This window comes from Ctenocephalides felis, unplaced genomic scaffold (genome assembly GCF_003426905.1).
Source record: "Ctenocephalides felis isolate EL2017-DRISC unplaced genomic scaffold, ASM342690v1 CF-g0.4_SCAFFOLD_01886, whole genome shotgun sequence".
NCBI classification, from domain to species: Eukaryota; Metazoa; Arthropoda; class Insecta; order Siphonaptera; family Pulicidae; genus Ctenocephalides; species Ctenocephalides felis.
The window spans coordinates 93,639,753-93,665,574 of record NW_020538040.1 but is presented as its reverse complement, the minus strand read 5'-3'; the positions used below and the strand labels follow the sequence as shown (position 1 = coordinate 93,665,574).

The 25,822-nt window shown below is 30.2% G+C and overlaps 1 protein-coding gene across 1 annotated transcript in view; it reads right to left on the bottom strand.

Annotated features, from left to right (window-relative positions):
• The window catches only part of LOC113378792 (ABC transporter G family member 14-like), a 213,713-nt gene that overhangs the window by 4,567 nt on the left and 183,324 nt on the right, over window positions 1-25,822 (bottom strand). The window contains exons 2-5 of the mRNA XM_026619385.1: window positions 5,323-5,454; window positions 2,526-2,747; window positions 1,706-1,895; window positions 1,210-1,462 (exon numbers count right to left, since the gene is read on the bottom strand). Coding sequence (XP_026475170.1) covers window positions 1,210-1,462; window positions 1,706-1,895; window positions 2,526-2,747; window positions 5,323-5,454 — 797 coding nt within the window. The remainder of the gene's footprint in view (window positions 1-1,209; window positions 1,463-1,705; window positions 1,896-2,525; window positions 2,748-5,322; window positions 5,455-25,822) is intronic.

The window sequence follows — 25,822 nt, the reverse complement described above, 5'->3', positions numbered from 1 at the left end:
AATATATATATATATTACTCATCACATCATCACCTCATCACCTCATAGCATAGCTTCAATATTCATATACAACAATTTACACTATGAGTATGCGAAGAAAACAAAAGTTACATAATTACGAACATTTATACATTTATACGAATTGTACAATATAATAATTTATTATATAAAACTAGTTTCGAACAGATAGTACCCGCCGTCTTTTCTGGAATTATGGGGGGCGATACATGTAACAAGAAAAAAAAAATCGATTTTTTTTTTTCATAAATCGTTACAATAACATCTCAAAAATATGCCTGTAAATATTCAAAACAAAATTATCATTATTTATACAATAAAAACTCATTTAAGTGCCACGCCTCAACTCGACGCTTGAGTGCTATTGTACTCTTATCTGTTTCTGTGTCAAAACTTTAAACGCGTTTTTCTCAAAACGACATTTTTGAAATTTGCGGGCGGGATAACTCAAAAAGTTCTCAACCGATTCCAATGAAATTTTGCACACATCTACTTTACAGTAATAGCTTCTAGTTAAACCTCAAACATTCCAAAAAAATTTTCAAAAATTAACCCTTTTACCAAAAAAAAACATTGAAAAAAAGGTGAAAAATCGAACTTTTTTTTCTGAGTTGTGCCAATTTACGATTTTGTGACTTTTTTAATTTTTTTTTGGTTTAACTAGAAGATATATGTTTTATGAACACGTACAAACTAATTTTTTTAAATTCAGATCACCGTACGAAAAGTGAGAACGCCCGCAAATTGATGGCGTTTTCCGAGAGGGTCTTGGCAGATTTATTTTTACGGCAGCCATTTAAAAAAAAAAAATTAAAAAAAATTTTTTTTTGTGTATTCTAATATATAATAAATAACCCTAAAAAAGTTCAAAAAGATTCAATCATTCCTTCCCAGTTTAAAAAGTCCTCAAAAAATGGTAAAAATTAAGGCGATTACATGTATCGCCCCCCTTATCTAATACACATTATATGCTTAAAATCCTCGCACGGAGTTATTTGAGATTTTGTATTATTTCTCAAAAATATGTTCTACATGATTTTCTAGCAGTGGCCCATCCAGTAGTATCATATATATGCTCTGCATCTTCACATAATTTTCTCTCCTTTGCATTTCTACATATAGATTGTTTACTAATATCGTGATTAATTTAATTCGCCTACCGGCGTAGAAACCTCAGCATACGACACTCACATATAAAATCGGCCGGGTTGTAATGCGCTATCATATTAAGACCACAGGATGCAAAGAAGTCGACTACATCGCGAACGTCCCCAAAAATATGCTGTCTGGCCCTGACAAAGTAGAAGTAATCGAACATATGGAACATTTGTGATGAAGGCTGGTGTACGGTGACTACTACCGTTTTGTGCTCTTGCGCGGCGTAACGTTGCAGGGAAGATATCAGGGCCGCGGCAGAATGCGAGTCCAGGCCGGATGTGGGTTCCTAAAGATACAAATAACATAATAATATCTAATACTTATAAATTAAAAAATAAAAGATTCAACAAGAAAGAAAATAATTTGTAATAGTAATAATTTTTACATAAAACATCCATTTACATCGAAAAGAATCTTTAAACAAAACATTCTGTATGTTTATAAAATCGAATTCAGTAATAATTATATATGATAAAATGATTTTAAGTGACTCAAAGGTTACTTAAATATTCTATTTCCTTCTACTTACATCAAGGAGTAATACGGAAGGATTTGTTAAAAGTTCACAGGCAATATTTGCACGTTTCTTTTCACCACCCGATAGACCACGATTTAAATAGTCCCCAATCTTCGTATGTTGACAACCTGTCAATTCAAGTACTTCTAGAATGTGATCGACGCAGCGGAGTTTTTCGGATCTCGGTAATTTTTCAGGTAATCTAGATAGATAAAAATAAAAATCTGATTATAAATATAGAAAAGTTACGTACATTAGCTATAAATTACAAAAACCAATTTCTGATAATAATTTTTGTACAATAGTTTGTTCTAGCCATACTAAAATAATGCCATTAAACGTAGAACTACTTTGTGATAAGATTAAAATAATGAAGTAATAATTATGTGTGAAATAAATTTATTAGAAACCTCAAAAATAAAAAATGTTGATCATTATAGAATATAAATGCAAATAATAATTTAATTGTTAACCCTTTAGCTACAAACATCGTCTATATACGACATCGAGTGTGTTTTATTTTGATTCAATATTTATCACTCTGGGTCAAATTATTGAAAACTATAATTTATTATTGTTCATTTTTGTCATTTAAAATTGTCATTTTTAAATTTTATACATTTTTATTGATAAAAATCACTAGGGCTTGGTGGCTCACTCCAGCGGAAAACACAATCGCTGCGAAAAGGTTTATTTCCAGATACCTACTTATAAATTAATGTGATATATGTGTTATTGATGGCAGTTTATTAGTTGTCTCACGATTGTATAAGATAGTGCAGCAATGAGCATTAATATAAATATGAAATATTTTAAATGTCATCATTTTTACCTAAGCATGGCAGTGTATTCAAGCGTTTCCCGTAGCGTGAGGCCGGCAAAAAAAATATCTTGCTGAAGAACGTAGCATATGCGCCGCCGCCACTTCTTAGACAAGCGTTCGCGATTCAGACGAACGCTGCCCGAGTCGAGGCGGCGCTGACCGCTCAAGCAGTCCAACAGTGTAGTTTTGCCGCAGCCGGACGGACCCATCACAGCAAGCACTTGCCCCGGCCTAAAACCATATAATAAATAATAATATAATAACATAAAGTATTAATGTATAGTATATTAATATTCAATTCAAATAAGATAGGGTAGAGCGGGACACAAAGGTCCATTTCGACTTTGAGCAATTATATTGTGAAAACCAAACCAACTATATCACAACAAATAACACATATCAAACAAAGAACTATCTGACTATGTTTAGTAAAACTTACAGCTAATTCATCATTGTAACTAGTTGGTATTGGTATTTTGCCTTGAGGCAAGTTACATGAACTTCCCGATGTGTAAATAATCGACTTAATCAATAAAAATTAAATTAATTTAAGAGTGATTAAAAGAATTACGGGTGGATTTATTACACATAATTGAAAACAAACGATCACGTTAACTCGGAGTATTTTCTAAAAGCGAATTTTCAAAAATCAATAATTTTTATAATAGAACCAGTTTCCGTAGAACTTTAATGGTTTAATATGTTCATTAAGACCAAGTACTCTATCCAGTGGTGTTGTTCTAATATTTTTTTGCACTTTTTCACTGACTCTATCGTTATACCAAATAAATCGTTTAATTTTAATTATAACAAACGTCAAAAAAAACTACTCATTTTCTCAAACTTTGATTAATTTTCAAAATTAAACTACTTGTCGTAAAGCCGTAATATTTTAGTAAGTTCTATAGGACCATGATATATATCGCCAAAAAAGTTCCATAAAAATCGCCTTATTTTTTTTCCAACAGTTAATTACAAGAAAACGGCTCGGTAGATTTTCACCTAAAACTAATCAGTGAGTTAAAATGATTATGTATGTATTATGAGTATGAGCTTAAATGTGGACGACAAGTTTAACACTTTTTTCCAAATTACAAAGAATCGGCTCGGCAGATCGTCGCGCAAAACTGACAAACGATAGTCCTCATTTAGATATATCAAATGGTTTTCAAATTTCTGAAATCGGTTCAGGCGTTTTTGAGAAAACATCGATTTACGGCAAAAAATCTATTCACATACACACACACATTTTTTCCAAACCCGGTCATTTTTACCCCATAGGCGGAGTAAACTGGGACAGCCAGGTCTCATGTCATATTTTAATGTTTTAAGGATTTTACAAAGTAATAGCATCATTATGCAACCAATGCAAAAAATAAATTTCATGGGCGCATTTTTTACAAGGGTAACACTGTAAAGAACCTTGATCTGGTTTTTCGTCAGAAATATTCATCGGCAGAGTTGAAATAACTATTTATTTAATTTAACTGTTGTTAAATTGCTTTTTTAACTTAAATTACTTTTCTATTTACTATTTTTTAATTTTTACACCTCTGCCAGTAAAGGTTCGTTTGGTCCATTTTACGCTTTTGTAAAGGTTATATGAAAAAAATGGTCGAATCTAACTTAAAATTAACAATACATGTTATAAAACAATTAAATAAAGTATACTTAAAAATTATATTAAGGTCTCGTAAACTAAGCAACAGTGCTCATTAACTAACAACGAAAGAAAATACTTTTGTTATGGATTTTCAAATATTGCCGTTTTTCTCCCGACATCAACGTCGTAAGAATCAAGATTATGGCTGTTTATACATCTTCCTCCTTCTACTTTCAAATATTGTTAAGAAATTTTTAACTTTACTGGTTTTTGAGATATCGGTGGTGGAAGAAATCACGAAATATCACGTGGGCGAGGCGAGGGTCTAGTAAGATATCACGTGCAATTATTTTCTATCTCAATTAAAAAAAACTTTTTTTTAAATGAAAAAATGTTACAACTTCTTCAAAGTACTAAAAATACACGTGATGTTTGGTGAGGGAGGGAATAATTATAAATATCACCACATACCACCAATAGGGAGAGGGAGACCAAAAATCCTTAGGCGGCCCCTTATGAAATGGTTTGGACAAAAAGAAAAATTTAATAAAGGAAAACAAAATTAAGTACCTGTATTGAACCCTCAACGAAAGGTTTTAAATTATTCAATTATTTACAAAATGAAATGATGATTTCATAAAATAAAAGTTTCACTAAACGATACCATACTTTACAATAAACTGACATACTACATTATGCATTTTGCAAATATATTGCATGTACGTGAAGTAACTCCTTATCAAAATTTTGTGCTCTTTCACATACCGCCAATGCTCGAATATATTAGAAAACTAGCTGTAAGTGGAATTCTGTCTTAAGGCAATTAAGGCAATTAAGGCATCGTGCCTTAAGGCAAATTGCTGGAACCTCCCGCACCAAAAATTATTATTTTTTTAAAAACGATTAACATTTTTGAAAAAAATTTACTTCGAAAAAATTAGATTTTTTAGAAACTATAAATTTGACAAAAAATTCTTTTTTTTGAAAAAACAATTTTTTTTTGAAAACTAAATTTTTTTGAAAAGAAAAATGTTTTATTCATTTTGACATATTTTGGAAATTCTGAACTTTTTTTCAAAGCAATCGTACTGCTTGAACTGCACAGAGACATAAGCATTGGTACGGAACCCATAGAAATGTAAAAAAAATTATACTAATTGTTAAAATCTCTATAAAATATCTGATAATTTCATGATACAGTACCTTACGACTCCACTGACGTCTCGTAAGATTGGTCGCTTTTCTACGGATGCGCAGACATCGCTAAAGACAAGTTGTAGCGGCCGCGCTGAAGGCTCCACGAGACAGGGAAATGTCAAACCCGTATGTTCGGCCCTGTAAAAAAAACAGTTTTTAAAATATTATGGAAGACATAGTTTTTAAACCAAATTATATCGTAGCAAAGTAGGTTATAGAAATTAAACTTTCAACCCTTATAGTGCTAACCGTCAACTCTGAAGACTGGCAGTTAGCACTGTAAGGTTTAATAAACATCTATATGTATATTGGCAATTTATAAATATATGCCAAAAACTAAAAAACCCTGCAATATATAAATACAGCAATATCCCGCATATTGCATAACGCGGGGGATATGCTCCATCAAAGTAGAGCGCAATGCGAAACAGCGCTAAACGAGGCTATCTTTACATGGATATATTGGAGTTAGGGGAAGACGGCTAGAAAATTAGTTCGGTATTAAATTTAGAAAGTATGTTATTTTTACTAAAAATAAAACCAAACACTTATTTCTTAAAGCCCAAATTAATACCACATTATTATTTCATGTAAAAATAAAGACAAAATATACATAACAAAACGAATATTCTTGAAAAAACAAATAACATTCTAAGTCAGTCATATTTAGTCAGCCTTCCGCGTTTTCAGTGTTTAGCCGTTTTGTGACAAGATCATACTTTGTTGTTGCACTTTTTTGCGTTGTTCTCTTAAAAGTTCTTCATAAACGGATAGAGCACCTCTAACACCACGCCTTACTTTGAAGCTCCTGCCAAAATTCGAATCATTTTCAATGAATTGATCCATTATTTCAGTTACGATAAACAAACTCCTTTTTACAAACACCATCAAAAGTTCCTTTTGATTTTCCGCTAAAACATTGTTAGCAACATTTTTGTTTTTTTCTTGTTCAGTTTATTCCTTGAGCTCACCATTAGAAAGACTGCGCTGCTTCTTGAAATATCTCTTCGACATCTTCTTCATTTATCCATTAAAAACCTGGGTTGAAATAGAAGAGCGCTAAACGATACGGCGTTAAACGAGGTATTACTGTATATACCAAAATCTACGTCATATTCATAAAAAATATCTTACTATTAAATCCATTAGTTGTAAGTTATAGGGAGGAAAATTCTTGTACGTCTTTCAATAATTTTATAGCATGTGAAGGGATGTTGCTGAAAACTGCTTTTATGCACTTATACCATGTTTGTATTCATACTTCGGCCAACTATTAATTAACTAACATTACTAATTAACCACACATAATTGTAAAAAAAGCGAGAAAAACATAGTTTTCCGACAAGACAAAATGAAAATTTGCTGCCGCATGCATGAATAGTTTTTTAATTAATTGCGAAATACGTATAACATGTGTTTCATTAGCTATTTAACATAAAAATACTAGATATAATTAAATGTATCACGAATATAAATAAATATTAATTGATTAATATTTATAAAGTGCTTACTTTATGCATGTGGTTCGATGCATAGGCATGCGTGAAATGTAAAAAATTTCAATTAAGGCTTAATTACAATTACTATTAAATAATTGAGAGGTCGAATAACTTCAACTTGGTAAAAATTGCAATTCCTTTCAGAAGCTTTGTGCTCTTTAAATTCATCATTATAATACTTATATATTATCACTACTAGAACAAAATATTTGTGTCTGCATAACGAAATATAAAAAACTCATTGTAAAATAAAATATTTACCATATTATTGAAATATAAAAAAGAGTTTTTTTAGCCAAAAAATGAACTTATGAAAATAAAATCTTATCATAGACAGACGGTCCCGTACAAATCACCATGCGGTGCATGACAATGGTACGCGGCGCTGATGGAGATTACTATAGAGCAATAATATTCAAAGCCGAGATAACAATATACGACGTTGGCAATTATCAAATATCGTTCTTCAACATTAGATCATAAGTATAAACAGATAGTATTTCTCTTCCCGGGTCAATGGCCTGGCGGACAATGAACAATCATCAATTGGCCATGGAAACAGGGCAGCTATTATTGCACGAAAATTTGCCTGCTACGGGTTGGCGCGGCACTTTTTAATTACCTAAATCTTAACTTCGAAACACATATCATAAATTGCTGGAACTTCCCGTTACATAAGTAAATATTACATAAACAACATTAATTAACAGATTTGAATGAGAAAGATTTTTCTCTATAAAATATGAAATAATTTGATTTTTTTAACGATCAACGTTGCATCTGTTATAAACGACCAAACATAAATATGAAAAAGATAAACAACTTATATAATTCAATTAACAAGATATAATCTTGTAACATAATTTTATAACAAAATATTTTCATTAAATTGACACGAATGATGTTGCCCGATAGCATTAGACAAATAATAAATGCTTTTGATCAATAAAAGCCGAAAATATTAATAACGTAAATTAACAACCAGATTGCATAATGATTGTAAAGAACAAGTGCGCGAGAACTGTGGCGTTTGCACGTCAGTTTCAGTTTGATTTTAATGCATCCGCAAATTACATGCCAATAATAACATTACTAACTCTATATATGTTAATGATCGTTAGGCATTATCTATTTCGGATGAGCTGCTTATACGTATGTGCACTATGTATATATAAGGAAAACAACACAGGCCCACTCCTTCATTGCACCGCTACTGAAAGATTATTCCACACAGAAATATCAATGTTACTTAAACTACCAAATTATCATGGAAATAGTATTCGATATAAATGCTACACGCCAATTTATAGAGAAATTTATATCTTCATGGAGGACCACCTGGAGCACCACTAATAGCGGCAAAGGGTACGGAGGCGGGGGGGTTGTTGATTTGCTTATTTTCGGTTGACATGAGGGGCAGGAGAGTCTGGATGATGATTACGTCATAGTAGTATTTTTATTTTTTTACCGAATGACAACTTTACATTTTCTTTGCCAGTACCAAAAATTTAAAATAAGTTTGTTATGTTCGTAAGATTATAATAATTTTGTTACTCTATGTTGAATACCATATCAGTAAAATTTTCTACATCCTAAATCTATGTTCTTATTTTTAAAATTATAATTATAACCTAATAATTACAATATTTAAAAAAACCAATACATTAATTGCAAAATGTTTATGTAAGCATGGGGATAGGGGGTAAGAGCTTTGCTTACTTTTGCTGGCAAGGGGAATGGGGGGGGGGTAAATAATTGTAATAAATCTGCTTACGTAATACTTGAACGATCCCAAAGGCTTGGGTTCAAAACACCTTCGGCATCCATCTACAATAATGTTCACCGTTTCATAAAGACACTTTCAACGAAAAATGTAGAATTGTTTCTAATTGAGAATAAATAACCCATTAATATTCGGCGTCATGGGATATCTGTCATGATAAAAATGCCGCTGATTGGTTATGCTTATTGGTTAATGGTTATTCTAAGAACAGATCACCTTTATTTACAGTTTTTAAATGAAAATATTTTATCTAGTGACTTCCAACATTTGCTTAGTTGAGATCAGGGACTTGCCTTCGGTTAGACAACCCTTATTATTAAACATTTATGAATTATATACTTAACTGAACCCTATACTCAATAATATTGTGGTTTGCTAATAAAAATTAAAAAGCACGCAGAAAAAAATATTATTTATATTTAAATAAATATATTTTATATGTAAAAAATGAATTAGAGTAAATCTATATATCATTATCGGTTCGTTTAGCTAATGTTTCGTGCATATAAACTAAAAAAATATAATTGTTTCATTCATTTTTAGTAATATAAATGAAACAACTATATATTTTTTAATATCCTTTCAAAACAACTTTTAGAATAACCTTGTTCAGTAAATTATATCATCTATAAAACATATAATTCACATAAATTATAAATGAATGTTTTCGTAAGTTGAAAAGTTATAAACTATAATATTGAAACTTATTAGTATTAATTATCCTTAAAAAATACAAAGATAATAAATTTGGTAAATTTATAATAATTCTCAATTAAAAGTTAATAATACAGATTATTTACATATAAAGTTTATATTATAACCATGTGTTCAATACTTCAGCACAAGAAAAACAAATCACTTAACACGTAACTCAATTCATACATTAGAATATCGAAATTAGCAACGCGATGTACAAATAATTCAGTTTTAGTTATTAAAAGAACATAATATTCGGTATTAATGAAAGTACTTACATAGATTTAATTAATTCACCCATTTTGAATCAATTCCATAATAAATGTTCACAACACAAGGCACATACTGTAATGATACAGAACACTTTTGCGCACTCAAGTCAGAGTATCAACGCCGACAAGTCTATTAGAAAGCACTTTACACGATGTATGCGCGATCTATTTAAGCTGCATAGAGATTTTCCCGCACACCGGCCGTTTAAAGAAAGGAAAAAGGAAAAATGAAAACAGTAGAATAGATCCGAAAAATTAAAGTATGTAACGGGGAAGAGCAAAGTAATGATTAGAAATTGACTGCTATCCGAATTAAGGTGACGGCGTTGAGAACGTAGCGCCGTCTACAAAAGTTCACACTTGAGTGATTCCTAAATTAAAAAGAGCTGTCACTTATATAATGAAGCATATCAAACTGAAGTGCTGATATATGTTCCTCCTTCACACAGTTGAAATAACAAATACATGCGAAGACAAATTAAGATTTGGTCCCGTCACTATGGTCACCTCCTTGCGATTCGCTTTTCTTTGAATTTCGCGATTACTGAACCCGACGCGATCGCACGCTGCTTGTTATATACGCGTGCACGTGTGTACACGCGGCCGCGGTCCCCCTTTCGATTTGTCGCCTGACCGCCTCTTGACTGCGGCCGCGGCGAGTCATCTCGCCCAGAAGTCACAAAAGCGAGCCCGAGAAACAATTATTGTAATATTACACCACAACTGATTTATATATGCAACATAAATATTTTTATATTTCTCATACGCAATCGACAGAACGGCAGAAATTATAAGTGTATTATCGTCGATGAACGCGCCGCTTCATGCGAAGGTGCGACGATTCATTGAACGGAAAGAAAACGTTTTTCTATTTTATTAGCTAGAAGAGTATCATCATATTTTAAGAAAGATTTTTAGAAAATTGATTGAGGTTTTAATAAAAAGTCACTCTACATGAAATTCCCATAACATAAATTTATCCTTTAGATTTTTAAGGATATCAAATAGATGTGACATTCTCATAACAAGAATCGGTTCAATTTCTCTTCATTCCAAGTGTGAATATAAATTTCAATAATAATATTAAAATTATGTCTAATTCTGTTTTATTCGAGTTCACACACATATCATTGAGTCTGTATTCAAATCACGTAAATTTTCAATGTAAATATTGATAATGACACTGTTTTTCTCTAATCAGAACATACATGGAATACGTTTCTTATAATTTTTGTACATCATATTTACCTTTATTATAATTACAGATAAGAGCGGCATGATATTTATTATCTACTTCCAAGAGCAGATAAATACTCTATTTTTCCCAAAAAAATTACAAAATCATTTAACAATCAAGATCTCTACTACAAAAATAATACTGTAGCACTTGTATGCATATTAGTATTTTTTAGAAGGTCAATAAACTCAACTTATCAGATTTAAAATTGACGTTACATCTGAATTGACGATAAAACCTCGTTTATTATTTAAAAACTATAAGGATTTTCAACATAATTTAACATGTAATCACATATACATGCTTATTTGAACTTAACTGGCAATTTAAACTGTTTACTATTGTAATTGATTTATTATAATTAAATACTATACTAATAATTTAGTGTTTAATATTATAATTTTCTTAGGTCATGACTTTAATAATGAAATTTTAAAATAACAGCACGTCGTAGTTTTTGACGACTATGTGTGTTGAAGAAATTATATATATATATTTTCTATAATAACCCCCTTTTTTAATTCAACGAGTATTAATATGTTTTTTCTTAATCCTTATATATTTTTTTACAGGTACTTTTGACAAACACAAAAATAGCGATATGGATTTATAGATCTATATTGCAGGCAAATATTTTTTGTTTCCCAATTTATAAATTTTTTCTACATTTTTTTTAAGAAAATGTATATAATACATTCTTTTATAACCTTTTAATATTCTGTAATCATTATCATTAACATTGTTTTTTCATACATAAATGTTTTTGACAGAAAAATCTGACGATAGAACGTGTTTAGTTCCGAAACGTCGCATTTAAACATCTACAAAAAAATAATTATTGTTTAATTAATCGATTCATTGTACGGAAAAGAAACATGTATCAATTTAATGAAAAGTCCCGGACTTATCTATTAAATAATAGAGTGGAACTTAAGGTCCGCGGGTGAAAACATCCATCGCCGATTTCTCAAAAACTAGTAAAGTTAAGAATTTTCAACAACAATATTCGAAAGTAAAGGAAGAAAAAGATGTATAACCCGCCATCGCCTCGATTCTTACGACGTCGCTATCAGGAGATGAACGGCAATGTTTGAAAATCCAACAAAAGTATTTTCTTTCGTTTTTAGTTTTTTTGCTTGTTAGCAATGGCGCTTAGTTTACGAGATCTTAATATAATTTTTAGGTATACGTTATTTAATTGTTCTATAAGATTTATTGTTAATTTTAAGTTAGATTCATCAGATTTTTTATATAACCTCTACAAAAGCTTACACGTAGGTGAGGTAAAACGAAACAACTGAGCCAAAGTTGTAAAAAATAAAACGTAGTAAATATAAAAGTAAATCAAAATACAAAAAAAAACAATTTGTCAAGAGATAAATTAAATAAATAGTTATTCCTATTCAGCTGATGAAGATTTCTGACAAAATATTAGATCAAGGTTATACAGTGTTATCTTTGTAAAAAATGTACCCATGAAATTTATATTTTGCATTGGTTGAATAATGCCATAATAAGCCATAATTTCGAAAAATTCATTTAAAATTAAAAATAAAACATTGGATCTGTTTGTCCCCTGGCCGCCCCATTCACCCCGCCGATGCTGTAGACAATTTTTTGATAAACAGCAAAAAAACACATTTTTACAATGATGATTCAGCTGAGAGTTTTACTGAACATAGTCAGATACTTGTTTGTTTGATATGTGCTATTTGTTGTGACATATTAATGTCATGGCGATGGGAGGCAATTTAATAATCCCATTGTCAATGTCAAGTTCGTTCGTATCGGGCGCAAGCCCTTCGCGAGTGCGTCGTCATTAACTGCCATATAAGCGACTGCATAACAAATATATATTTCGTTTGATTCAGGCAGTTCAGATTCTATCAGAGTTTCAGAAACTGAACAAGGCAGTCTTTTTTTCGCAAAGACAACAATAATTTTATAAATTTTCTATATTATTAATCACATTATCCATCTTTCGCTATCATATAACCAATAATTTTATAAATTTTCTATATTTTTAATCACATTATCCATCTTTCGCTATCATATAACGCATATAACAAATATTTCTATCTTTCGCTTGAAATCATCTTGAAATCAAAAATCTAATATTGTCGATTTAAAGTCGAATATCAATTTTTTTTTCTTCCTTCAATTGTTTATCAGTTTTCCTTAAGTCATTTATATTTATTAATTATTATTCTTATATCACGCTTTTTTATTATAGAAAAATATAAATTAATATTTATTATTAAAGATTTAATGATTCTATTCTACTATATACAGTTGTCTACTCGTAGTTATGATAGTCGCGAAAACATAACTATTAAATATGAGTCAATGAACGTATCACGAGTTAACTATTGTTCGATTGTTATTCTTAAGGGGGGCGATACATGTAATCGCCTTAATTTTTACCATTTTTTGAGGACTTTTTAAACTGGGAAGGAATGATTGAATCTTTTTGAACTTTTTTAGGGTTATTTATTATATATTAAAATACACAAAAAAATTTTTTTTTTAATTTTTTTTTTTTAAATGGCTGCCGTAAAAATAAATCTGCCAAGACCCTCTCGGAAAACGCCATCAATTTGCGGGCGTTCTCACTTTTCGTACGGTGATCTGAATTTAAAAAAATTAGTTTGTACGTGTTCATGAAACATATATCTTCTAGTTAAACCAAAAAAAATTTAAAAAAGTCGCAAAATCGTAAATTGGCACACCTTAGAAAAAAAAAGTTCGATTTTTCACCTTTTTTTCAATGGTTTTTTTGGTAAAAGGGTTAATTTTTGAAAAAAAATTTGGAATGTTTGAGGTTTAACTAGAAGCTATTACTGTAAAGTAGATGTGTGCAAAATTTCATTGGAATCGGTTGAGAACTTTTTGAGTTATCCCGCCCGCAAATTTCAAAAATGTCGTTTTGAGAAAAACGCGTTTAAAGCTTTGACACAGAAACAGATAAGAGTACGATAGCACTCAAGCGTCGAGTTGAGGCGTGGCACTTAAATGAGTTTTTATTGTATTGTGGCGATATCAAGCAGGCTGTTTTTGATTTGTAAAAAACAATCGGACATGTCATGTATATTTTTGATATCGAAATATTTTTATAGTCAATAAATTTATATTTTTTTTATTATGTTGGGAGTTTCTAATATAATATATTGTCATAATCATTACTACTCCCACATTGGTGACTCACGACGATGGAGATGAAGATAAAGGAGTTTTATTTTTCGAAGATTTAAGAAAAATTGATTTTGACGCAGCACCATAATCACTGGTCTTCAGTGACGACCTATAAGGTATGTCCAGTCCAATCCATCATAGTTAACGCACTTACTATCTGGATCAGACTTCCGAGGTTACTCATTTGGTATACCCAGACCTCAGTGTTATTGCTGACAGAAAAAATAATTTGGAGCCTGAACTTTTCATTGGAATGCAATTCAACCTCTCTTTCTCTGTTAACTCAACAAATCGTCTTATAATGCTACCTCCCATTATCGGTGACAACGACGAATCAAAACAAAATTTGACATAATTTATTGGATTCCACAATTCTGGACTCTTATGTCAAAGAAACCAATGATCCTGATTTGGATAAAGAGCCAACTTCTTTCTCTGATCGGAACTCATCAGATACGAATGCAACGCTTGCAGAAATGGAAACTGTACCCATAAATTATGCATTCTAAACATTAAGTTATTCTGATATAACTAATACCCATTAGATCGAGAACATTATGCAGAATATGGAGTTGATGGCAGGTCAAATCACCACATACCGTGGATCTGCTGACGAAACATGGAAATTTGTAATTGACCAGTATTACAACACTGGTCTGCTATAATCTGCTTTCCCACCACATTTTTATAACGTGTTTCCCTGTATTTTTTTTTTAAACTGTGAGATCAACACTGGGCAGGGAGTGTGTGGCGATATCAAGCAGGCTGTTTTTGATTTGTAAAAAACAATCGGACATGTCATGTATATTTTTGATATCGAAATATTTTTATAGTCAATAAATTTATATTTTTTTTATTATGTTGGGAGTTTCTAATATAATATATTGTCATAATCATTACTACTCCCACAGTATAAATAATGATAATTTTGTTTTGAATATTTACAGGCATATTTTTGAGATGTTATTGTAACGATTTATGAAAGAAAAAAAAATCGATTTTTTTTTTCTTGTTACATGTATCGCCCCCCTTAATGGGATTTGCTAGGTCTGATAGACATATATGATTAGTATTAATTATAATCGAGATTATTTTTTCCGGTATCGAGTTCTTTTGAGAGCAATTATTAAATTTTATGAATAATTGAACAAGCAGATTTAATACTTTTTCGTCTATTTTTATGAATAATAAAATTAAAATAATTTGATAATTGAAACTTGAATGCACTGTAATGAAGTTCCTAAAACTGTACATCCATAATAAAAATGAAGTATAGTTAGATGGCCTACATAGAACAAGATAACGTCGTGCTATATGCAATTTTCGATCAACAAGCGTAACCGTAGAACACAGTATGTAATAATGTATCATTATGCAGAGCTTTTTTATTTTGCTCTCTTTGTAAATCTAGGATATTCGGGCCGAGTAATATAATTTATAAATAAAATAATGCAAGGAATATACTAACTATTTGATTATTGTTGAATAGTATTGCAAGATGGTGTCTATATGAAAATAATCGCAAAAAAACAAACTATTAATAATGAACTCAAGAACATACTTAATTATGTTTCGCGAATATATATTATATATATTTGTAAACATTTTTTGAAACTTACATCGTATATTCTCATCACTGCTCTATTGCTCTCATGTAAGTCGAAAATGAATCTTTCCTTCTGAGTCATATAATAAATAAAATAAATAGTAAACATCAGGTTGATTACATTTGTTATGCGATTTACTAATTTAGATCATATACATTTTGGTTGTGAACTTTGCCACACCTAAAATATGGTAACAAATAATATATATATATATATATATATATAATATATATATATCAATTAAATAGTTAATGTAATGATTTATAAAATGTACTATTTTGTAAATAAATGAAAACGAAGCTTTCCGTCTACGTATAATAATTACAACAGAACTTGCGTTTACAAATTTTTCATTTTTGTATATGTACTATAAATAATATCACAAATAAACAAAATTTCAATTAAAAATTATATGAATTTAATGCAAACGCTATAATTCATTGAGCAAGTGATAAATGACTAATCACATTATCGATTTTGTACAAAAATGAAATGCAGCAATTGAACAATGTCATAAACTAAGAGAAGGTACGCATCAATCGAAAATTTCCTGGTCTTCGTAAGACTTTCCATATGAGAAAGTGGAAATCTGTCCTCCTAACACACTTCTCAACACTTTCAAGCATTCTACTTCAACATGAAAATTGTTTCTTACACAGCGCCGCTTCGACAGATAGAAAAAGAGCGAAGGTAAGAGAAAAAGCGACATTTATTTATTTCTAACGAAATCTTATCCGCCGAGGACAGTAATCATAAAAATTACAATTATTGTTCATATTTCGGTAAATAAGTAATTTTATACTTGTAAAATAAATAGTAAAAGTAAGATATAATATGCTTTTTGTTTACATAAACTTATGTATTACATAATATGTTATAAAATATCTATCATACTATTTCGCATATTCATTTTTTTGTAAGACATGCCTCAATAATGTAGTGATAAATATTTTAAATATAATGTAAGTCGTACTTAGTGATAATAATTATAAACAAATGATTGTCCGATGGTTTTACTTCACTCGTGTTGTAAACAAAGAAAAGGAATTTACTAACGGTTTATTTTTATTTCTAAAAAGAAATATATTATAAAGAATATAAAAAATTAATATGAGTCCATTTAATCCTTTCGCTACGAATCTCGTAGACGACATCCACATGAGATGCTGTGTGCACGGTTGTCGTCCATGGACAACATGTTGTGTTTGCCTTTGCTTCAAGATTTATCTCTATGAGTTAACTATTAAATTGTAGTCTATTATTGTAATTTCTAGTTCATTAAAAGTGAAATTTTTAATTTTCAACATATTTTTATTGATATTGATAGAAATATAGTGAAATATATCGTTGTGCCTGTCCGTTCAGTAGTGCAACAGAGCGACACTCTTGCGGAAAACACTCTAGTAGCGGAAGGGTTAATAAAATAATTTATTGCCTGGCATTTGCAAAAACACTATTAATTTTGGATTTATAGTATGCAAATATACAAATTATAATAACGCATATATCATGACCGGACGTGTATCTATTTGATAAGTAGTTTTGTAAAATATAGGTATTAAATCTATAAATCTGTTCAGTATGGCATGATCATTTACGCATGACTACGAAGCTTATTCCGATACAAGCATCGATCTATTATGGCTACAAGCAGAACAATTTATGCTTCATGTAAAATTTTACATTTCATGAGTTCCAAATCCTTGACGCAAACGACGCATCAGGACAATTGCTTTGGTAAAATAAAATTTGGCACGGTAGTGATTTTTGGCAAAAAAACTAACAATAAACAGACAATGAATATTGTTCAATTAAGTATACACATATATGAATTGCAGTGCTTATTTATTTAGAATACTAGTCAGATTCTTTACGCCAAAATAGTTTGGTATAGCTGACATCGCGTATCTATACCTAAATTTATAAAAATTCTGATTGTAAGTACAGTTTTTAACTTATATCTTTAAATGAAATGCGAAATGTGATCGAATTCTTAGAAGACAAAATGTGAAATTATGTTCATTTGTAAGTTATAAATTGTAATTACAACATATTACACGCTTTAGGAAATTTCTAGTGTCGAACCTAGAGCAATGAAACGAACCAAAATACTTATTTATTATCGTTTCTATATAAAAATTAGCTGAAAAGTGCAATGCGAAAGAAAGGTGAAACCGTTGTCCGGTCGACACCATGAAAGTTACAGCGTTGTTAGACGGTTGTTCGTGGCAGGAGAACGTTCCAAGCGCGTAGAGGAGTCGGCCAAAGTTTGCGAATGTTGCTTAGAAGGTGCGAGTACGTGCGGACAGGCAAATGCGGAGAGAGTCGTGTTGCCGCAAGCCGCGAGCGACAAGCTGCTCATGGGTTCGTTGACACGACACAAGCGAATGGGATGGAGAACTGCAAGATGCAAATTAGATCATCTATGATGCGACAAAGCGAACTCGTGCATTGATATCAATTGAATGTATACAAGATAATAGGGTCGTTCATCGTTTACTGTTTTACATTTTATACCAACAACGTTCCGTGTAAGGATACTGCATCGAACTGCATCAAACATCGCTCGAAACACAAAGAGCAGGTCAAATACGTGGGCGAACTTAAAGAGCACGTTAGAAAAGAAATATTTGATAGTGCGGTTACAACATTCACTAAATTATTATTGTTTATTTATTTAGCAGTACTTACCTGATCAGCAGTAGTACCTACAGCTCTGAACTACTGAACTTTTAACATAAATCAACAATAATAACTTGGTAAAGGATATATATAATTCACTTTGCTGTTAAATACTATGCCAGATGATATATAATAATATATAAGAAAAAAATTAGGTATGCTATCCTAATTTATTATGATTATTTACTAATAAAAATGCATGCATTAAAATTTAAAAAACTATTAACATATGATTAATACTAATTTATGGCTAATAGAAGTTCATATTGACTCGAAATATTTTCGAAAAAGAACGCAATAATAAATCCGATAAATAAGAGCTCGTAGCGCTTTAAATCATCGCTGATATTTTCAGATGCTGTAAATCAATACATAATCGCCTAGTCTTAAGTGCATATTTATATGCATGATGACAAAGAGTAAGATTACGTATTGTGTTAGAATATTTGGAATGACTAACTAGTAGTGCAAAGCTTCCAGTCTTCAGGCAAATTGCTGGAACTTCCCGTACCGCTCAAAAAATGCTTTTCACAAAAAATAATCCTTTCAAGCAAAATGTTTTTTAAGTTATTCGAATCGTTGTCTCAAAATATGTAATTTTTACCACTTTCTAAAGCACGTCTCCTGTTTCAATTCAATAAGAATCAAATGTTTTTTTAATCATTCAAATTGGTTAATTCGCGCGCCCAAGACTTTGGACGAAAAATTGTCTCCATATATACGCATACGCACATGCACACACACACACACACACACACACACACATATATATATATATATATATATATATATATATACATATATATTGTCCGACGTTGAGACATATTCTTGAAATGTTAATTTGCAGCGAATCGTCGAATTAAAATAACAATAAATAATTATCTATTTATTTATACATTTCGACACGGTATGTGCGTCACCATTCAGTTTTTTTTTTATTTATAAAAGTATCAAATTTTTATAAAGTCTAAACACTCCAATAAGAAAAATTAAACTAAAATTATTTGAAAAAATGTTCAGACTTTTCTGCTAGTTACAAAAAATGGCTTAGCCGATCGTCGCTGACCAACGATAGTCCTTATCAACAAATACATCAAATTGCTTTTAAATTTTTGAAGTCAATCAGTTTTTGAGAGAACGTTGACGAAATGTGAGAAATTGATTCACATACACACGCACATACTCTTTCCAAATTCGATTTCATTCAATTCAGAATGACTTGAAATGTCGATAAAACGTAAAATTATCAAATCGGATTTTTTTCGCTAAAACAAACTTCGTGAAGTTAAAAAAATATTTTTAATATTATTTCATTCGATCACATCAGCGTGAAAAGGGAAACATCACTAAATTTTCCTGATTTGAGTTGGTTTTTAATACAACTCCAACGTTCAGCAATGCATTAAAAATTTTAGAGTATAACGAAAGTACTGGGCGTCTCCACCGGTAAAGTCAGCAAGTCGTGGCGCAAGAAGCGATAATGATGAATACAACACATAACGCAAAAAAACAATTTCAATTGTAATACGACATAATGAATAATATATAAATAATTTTATTTATATTGACATATTAAAAATATCTACATAATCTTAATAAAGTTTATATGAAAAAGCTTCTGAAAAGTAATGGTAAGTGTCCTATTCACTGTTAATTAGCGATATAAATAATAAATCAGATAATATATCTTAAAAACTCTTTAGTACTCTAGGAAAAACAAATTTGAATGAAATATAAAATGAAAGGATAATTTTCAATAAAAGATGTTTAAAATAACTATTTAATATACGACTGATGTTCCAATCAAAAATCGACAAAATCAATGAGATGGCGTTCATATTATTATTGTCGTCGCATTGCTCGATCTTCGACTTTGCGATCAGCTCAGCTTTCGAAAGCAATAAGTGCAATGAGTGTGCATGGTGCATCGGGTTCAAGCGAGGTCACAAAGCAACCACACGCAAGCGGTAGAGACTATGCGAGACTACTGGTGCGCTACCCTCGCGCTGGACGGAGACCGCCCTGATTGCAATGCGATATCCGAGAGGAATATCGTTTACGAATTATATGGTTTTGTTGCATATATACCTTATATCATTTTTAAAATAGGATACGCAATTTATCAAGAAAACAACTATAGAAATTTCAATAACCAAAACTAAGAGAAAACATGAATATGCAATAATTGTAAGTAAAATTCAATTAGACATTTTTATAGCTCCAGACTTTATTTGTTTATCTATGGTTCTAGATTAGTTTTCTTGAAATATTTGTAAATTCAAACTAATTGTTAGATCACGAACCAATTAATTAAATACTCCGTGCTGCTTTATCATTTTTACATTACTTATATTATTTTAAATATTTTAATTCACTATAAAGAAATTTAAAATTCACTATGTAAACAATAATGGTTTATAGAATTTCGGTTCGGTAGCGAATGTATATGATTATCGAGTTACAATTATGCAGAGGAAAGTAAAGCAGTAAAAAATAATTTACATATGTCTTAAAAAATACTTTAATTATTCACTGACCATATCTAATTGTAAGTAAACAAAATATCTATTATATAAACACTTTGAACGACGAAATATTTACACTCGGAAACTGATAGAATATTATATTCATATCATATCAGTGGTCAAATTACATGACATATGGACAGCATACGGACATCATATGAAAAGTTTTAGTCTTTTCCCGTGTGCATTACTGCGCTAGGAATGGAGCAGCCCCACTTTGCGCGCACTAACGGAGCAATCGATACGATATTGCACTGTCCGATCCGAACCAAGAGATGCTTACCAGATAGAGATGCTACCCGATCTTTATTAGAAATTCAATAAAAATGAAAGGAAAATCGAAAAAAATCAATAAAAAAATATGAAAAGTTTGTCATAGAAGCTTAGAATTAAAAATTTCAGTCAGTTAAATATTATGCCCAAACATGTTTGTCGACTATACAAAACTATTTTTTTCAATCGACGCCTGCACCACCGCATACACCATGGATTGTGCGGAAATGCACGATGCAACCAGAGACGTGATACAGCAGCGCTACGCGGCGCTTGGGTGGGGGAGTACGGGCCAAAGATTTGGGTTCGTTGCACCCATTGTTTGGGTGCTTTCACATCTACTATACGATAATGGGCGTGCAACGCGCCGGGATCGTAGTGGAACACTGTATGCACCATGACGATAATGCAACAAGGATTATGTGCAATTTGCGACGCTTTAAGCCTTTATTTCCTTCGTAAAGACACAATATTGTTTATTAAACTAATTACAGTCTAGGTCTAGACTCGTATTTTTTAAGTCCCTTCTAAACTAATAGTTTAAAAATTCAGAATTTTGCATTTAAACACCATTATTATAAAAAATAATTAATCAAGATACATACACCCTAATCAAAGATTAACTAAATAGAAGAATTTAACCTTGCAGTTATAATTTATGTAATATTAATTATTTTATAATTACGATGTTATACGTCTATAAAATTACTGCAAAAAACTGTAGAATAAACAAAAGTAGATAAAAAATTGTAATACTAAATAACATCACGTGAAGTATCTAAAAATATTTAACATGTGTCATTATAAGAAAAATATATTACTATAACAGCATTTTGCATCAATATCAGACATTAAAAAAGCAAGATAATTTGAAAATTATTTTCATAACAAACAACAATAATTCTAAGTATTAAAAGATTTTCACTAATAAAAATGATGTAACTAAAATAAATCACATGCTATCAGAAGTCATTTAAAGTATTCTGTGAAATCATTCAGTGACCATAGTTCTTAAATATATAAATGAAATTGTACACACAAAAAAAAGTTATCTGGATATTATGTTTCAAGAAATTATGCAAAATGCTGTATTATAATCAATAGTAAAAATCAAAATGACTTCAATATTTAATTATAAATCTACTCGAATCTACACGTTTATATTAGCTATACTGAAAACTTGATCATTCAAAATCAATTTTTGTATTATGATAATAAAATCATTGCTCGCATAAATTTAGCCATTTCAGTTTATTGGTTACTTTTACATCTACTACCAACGATGATGTCTGTAAGTATAATAGTACTTGATGCATGAAAAATTAAAAATTAAAATATTTCCATAAGACGTAGAAATATTGCACTAGTTATGATTAATAGTAAATTAATATATATATATATATATATATATATATATATATGAGATGGGCTTATTATATCCGAAGCCGGATCGACTCGGATTTGACATGGTGGAGTTATATCCGCTTAACAACTTCACGACTCCGACAACTTTGAAAATGAAATGCTCGAAACAAATGTGGTCTATAGTACGCTCCTTATGTATCTACTAAGGATTTGTCAAATCCCATTAATTATTTGAAATAAAAATTTATGAATCATTATCAATAAAATAATTTTTCTAAAAAATTCACAAATAAATGACGGATTTTTCGTTCGACCAAATGATCGACTCAGTGACTCGTATTCTTAGCAGTGTTGAAAAAGTAAAAACGCAAAACTTGAGAATCAAATTCAATTTAATGATTTCCTTTTGATGAGAAAATAATTGATTTTTTGGATTAATTTTATATAAAAATTATGTAGTAAACTTTGTAATAAAAGCAAAACATAATACTTCTGGTTTCAAAATTTTTCTTCTGCTATTTCCATTTGAAAATTAATATTATATCGCGTAGTTCGATTAGCATATTATTACTTTTACACAATTATATAATTGTGTAAAAATAATAATATAATACTGAATATTTTTACTGCTTAAATACTAATGATATCACTGATAATTTTTGTACTCTAAAGTGTTGTTATTTCAGACTATGGAAAAACAAAATTAAATAAATGTATTTCGTTTCATATATTTTTCGGTATATTTACGGCCAAAGATTGTCGTAGTTAGAAATATGACCCCTTACTATTCAATAAATTATACATTTGAGCTATTCACACTTGAATACAATTTCATTGTTCTGTATCTTTAAAGTAACATTTTTGTATTTTTTGGAAAATACACAATGGTATTTATTTTGACTTTTATACCTAAAAAAGGTCATAAAACTGCCTGCGAGACAAGAAAGTGACCGTTTTCTTCCCAAATCAAAAACGACAAAAGCACTAAATGCCTGTACGAGTTAACAGATTTAATACCAGTTTAAGGCAGTCGGATATGACAAATCCGTGAATCCGCTCGGATTCACTCCGAGGGAGGAGTTGTATCGGAGTGATAACTCCGGAGTGAGTTACCCAGCTCTAATATATATTATATATATATATATATATATATATATATATATTATATATAATTACAGACTTTTATATATATATATATATATATATATATAAAAGTCTGTAATTATTAAATAAAGTGTGTGTTCAAAATCTGAGTGTTGAATTATTCATATTTCACATTTAATATTCGTTCCACTCATATTACAAAATTCTATATATATATATATATATATATATATATATATATATATATATATACATATGTACTAGCTGACCCGTCAAACGTAGTTTTGCGATATAAAATATTTCTAGTATCGAATGTTTAGTATAAAAATAACTAATTCCAATGTGGTATAGAAGTGAAACGGGCACCTAACAAATAATATATAATAGTTTACCCACTGCAAAACACGCCACATATAAAGTTATTCCTGAGTCTTTGCAAGAGCCAACCTAATCTGAAACTGATTTTATTCAAATTTAATTGGCACATTTAATAAATTATTTTTCGAAAATTTAAATAATAGTTAATTTCGAATTATAAAAAAATAAAAATAAATAAATTGGTCCCAAGATTGAAATATATGAAGGGTGGTCGCTTGATAAGCCCTTGATAAAAATAAATAATACATATTTTGATGTAAAAAAGCAGTATGTATTTTTCAATTCCACATTAAGCAAATTAAAATAAAGAAATTTGACCCCAAAATTAAAAAAATATTAGGGTTGGAGAACCCTCGATAAAAATAAATAATTTTTTAAAGTACGATTGAAGCTTTTTCTTTAAGCTCAAAAATCTAAATTAAAACTATGTCATAAATATAAAATTGAAGTATATATATATATATATATATATATATATATATATATATATATATATATGTTAAAGTAGTTAATTTTGATGTTGAGAAATATGAGTAAGTTCTTCAAGGGCATACATCAAATAAAAGGCAAAGATTTAGAAGTTAATCTTTAATTTTTCCAAACGTTTCGACATAGTATTTTATGTCATCATCAGTGGATATAAATATGGTCTTACATCAGTAGCTAGCGCAAGGAACATAATTTTGCACTATCATATATACATTAACTTGTCTTTTTTATATTATTTTGTTGAACAGAGTATAGCAAAATATTTGTGAAATATATAATATATTTTGCACAGAGAACGTAGTTTATGTGACAGAGCCCGAGGCTGTAGTATATACGTATATATATATAATAAAAATGAATTGCAAAGCGCAAAGTTCTATTAAGTAACAACGATAGCTTTTAATATATTAGCCCGTAAGTAGTGAATTGTGAAAAGCATATCACATTCGAAGTAATATATTAACGTAGCATAATAAGAATCAGTAAGCTCTAACCGAGTTTCATACGTAAACATGACAATAAGTCAAGATAAAAAGTGCATCATGCAAATTAAGTTGGTTGCGTGAAATGCGGCAATGTATGTATCTGCAAAGAAGAAAAATAAAACTAGAAGAGTGAATAGAATTCGTAGTATGGCGGACGTTACTGTACCGTGTGTGGCTGAGCTGGTATGCTGCGGACTCGTAGATGGATCTACTGTGCCGCTATACACAGAAGAAGTCTCGCGTAAGGTCATCGTACGGGGTCCCATCTGACCCAGTGACATGTACACGCACACACAAACGAAACGCGATCGCGGACATAGCAGATGGACGGCTGATCGACTTACAATACAATATATATTTTCTGACTTTTAAATAATTTAGTAGAAATGTATGAAATAATCTGGAAAGCATTCGAACACAGAGTTTCACGTAATACCTACAGATGTACTAGTAGGTAACCATGTTTATATGAAGCCCTCCAATATATGTCAGAATACACTTAAAATACATTTGAATCACTTTTATGATTTACATATTTATTATTTTGTGCATTTCATCAATACAAGTATAAAGTTTAAATATTCATCAAATCGGTTTTATTCTCTTTACTCTACATGTTGATTTCTGCCACATTTATTTCTATTACATATTAAATTTAATTGGCTCTTCAAATTCGATCGGAAATTATATAGTGTTTACAGTGATTACCCGTGGTGATGGGATTCATTTCAAAGTTGCCGAAAGAATTATTTTCAAATAGAAATATATTTCTTATCTTTTTAAGCATGAACGATTAACTCCATGCGTAGATCACTCCAATCCAGAAACATGAACATACGAGAGTGGGCTGAAAAGTTTCCGACATAACAATGATACAAGATTTTTGTTCTTTTTTTATTTATATTTTTGCATCATCTCC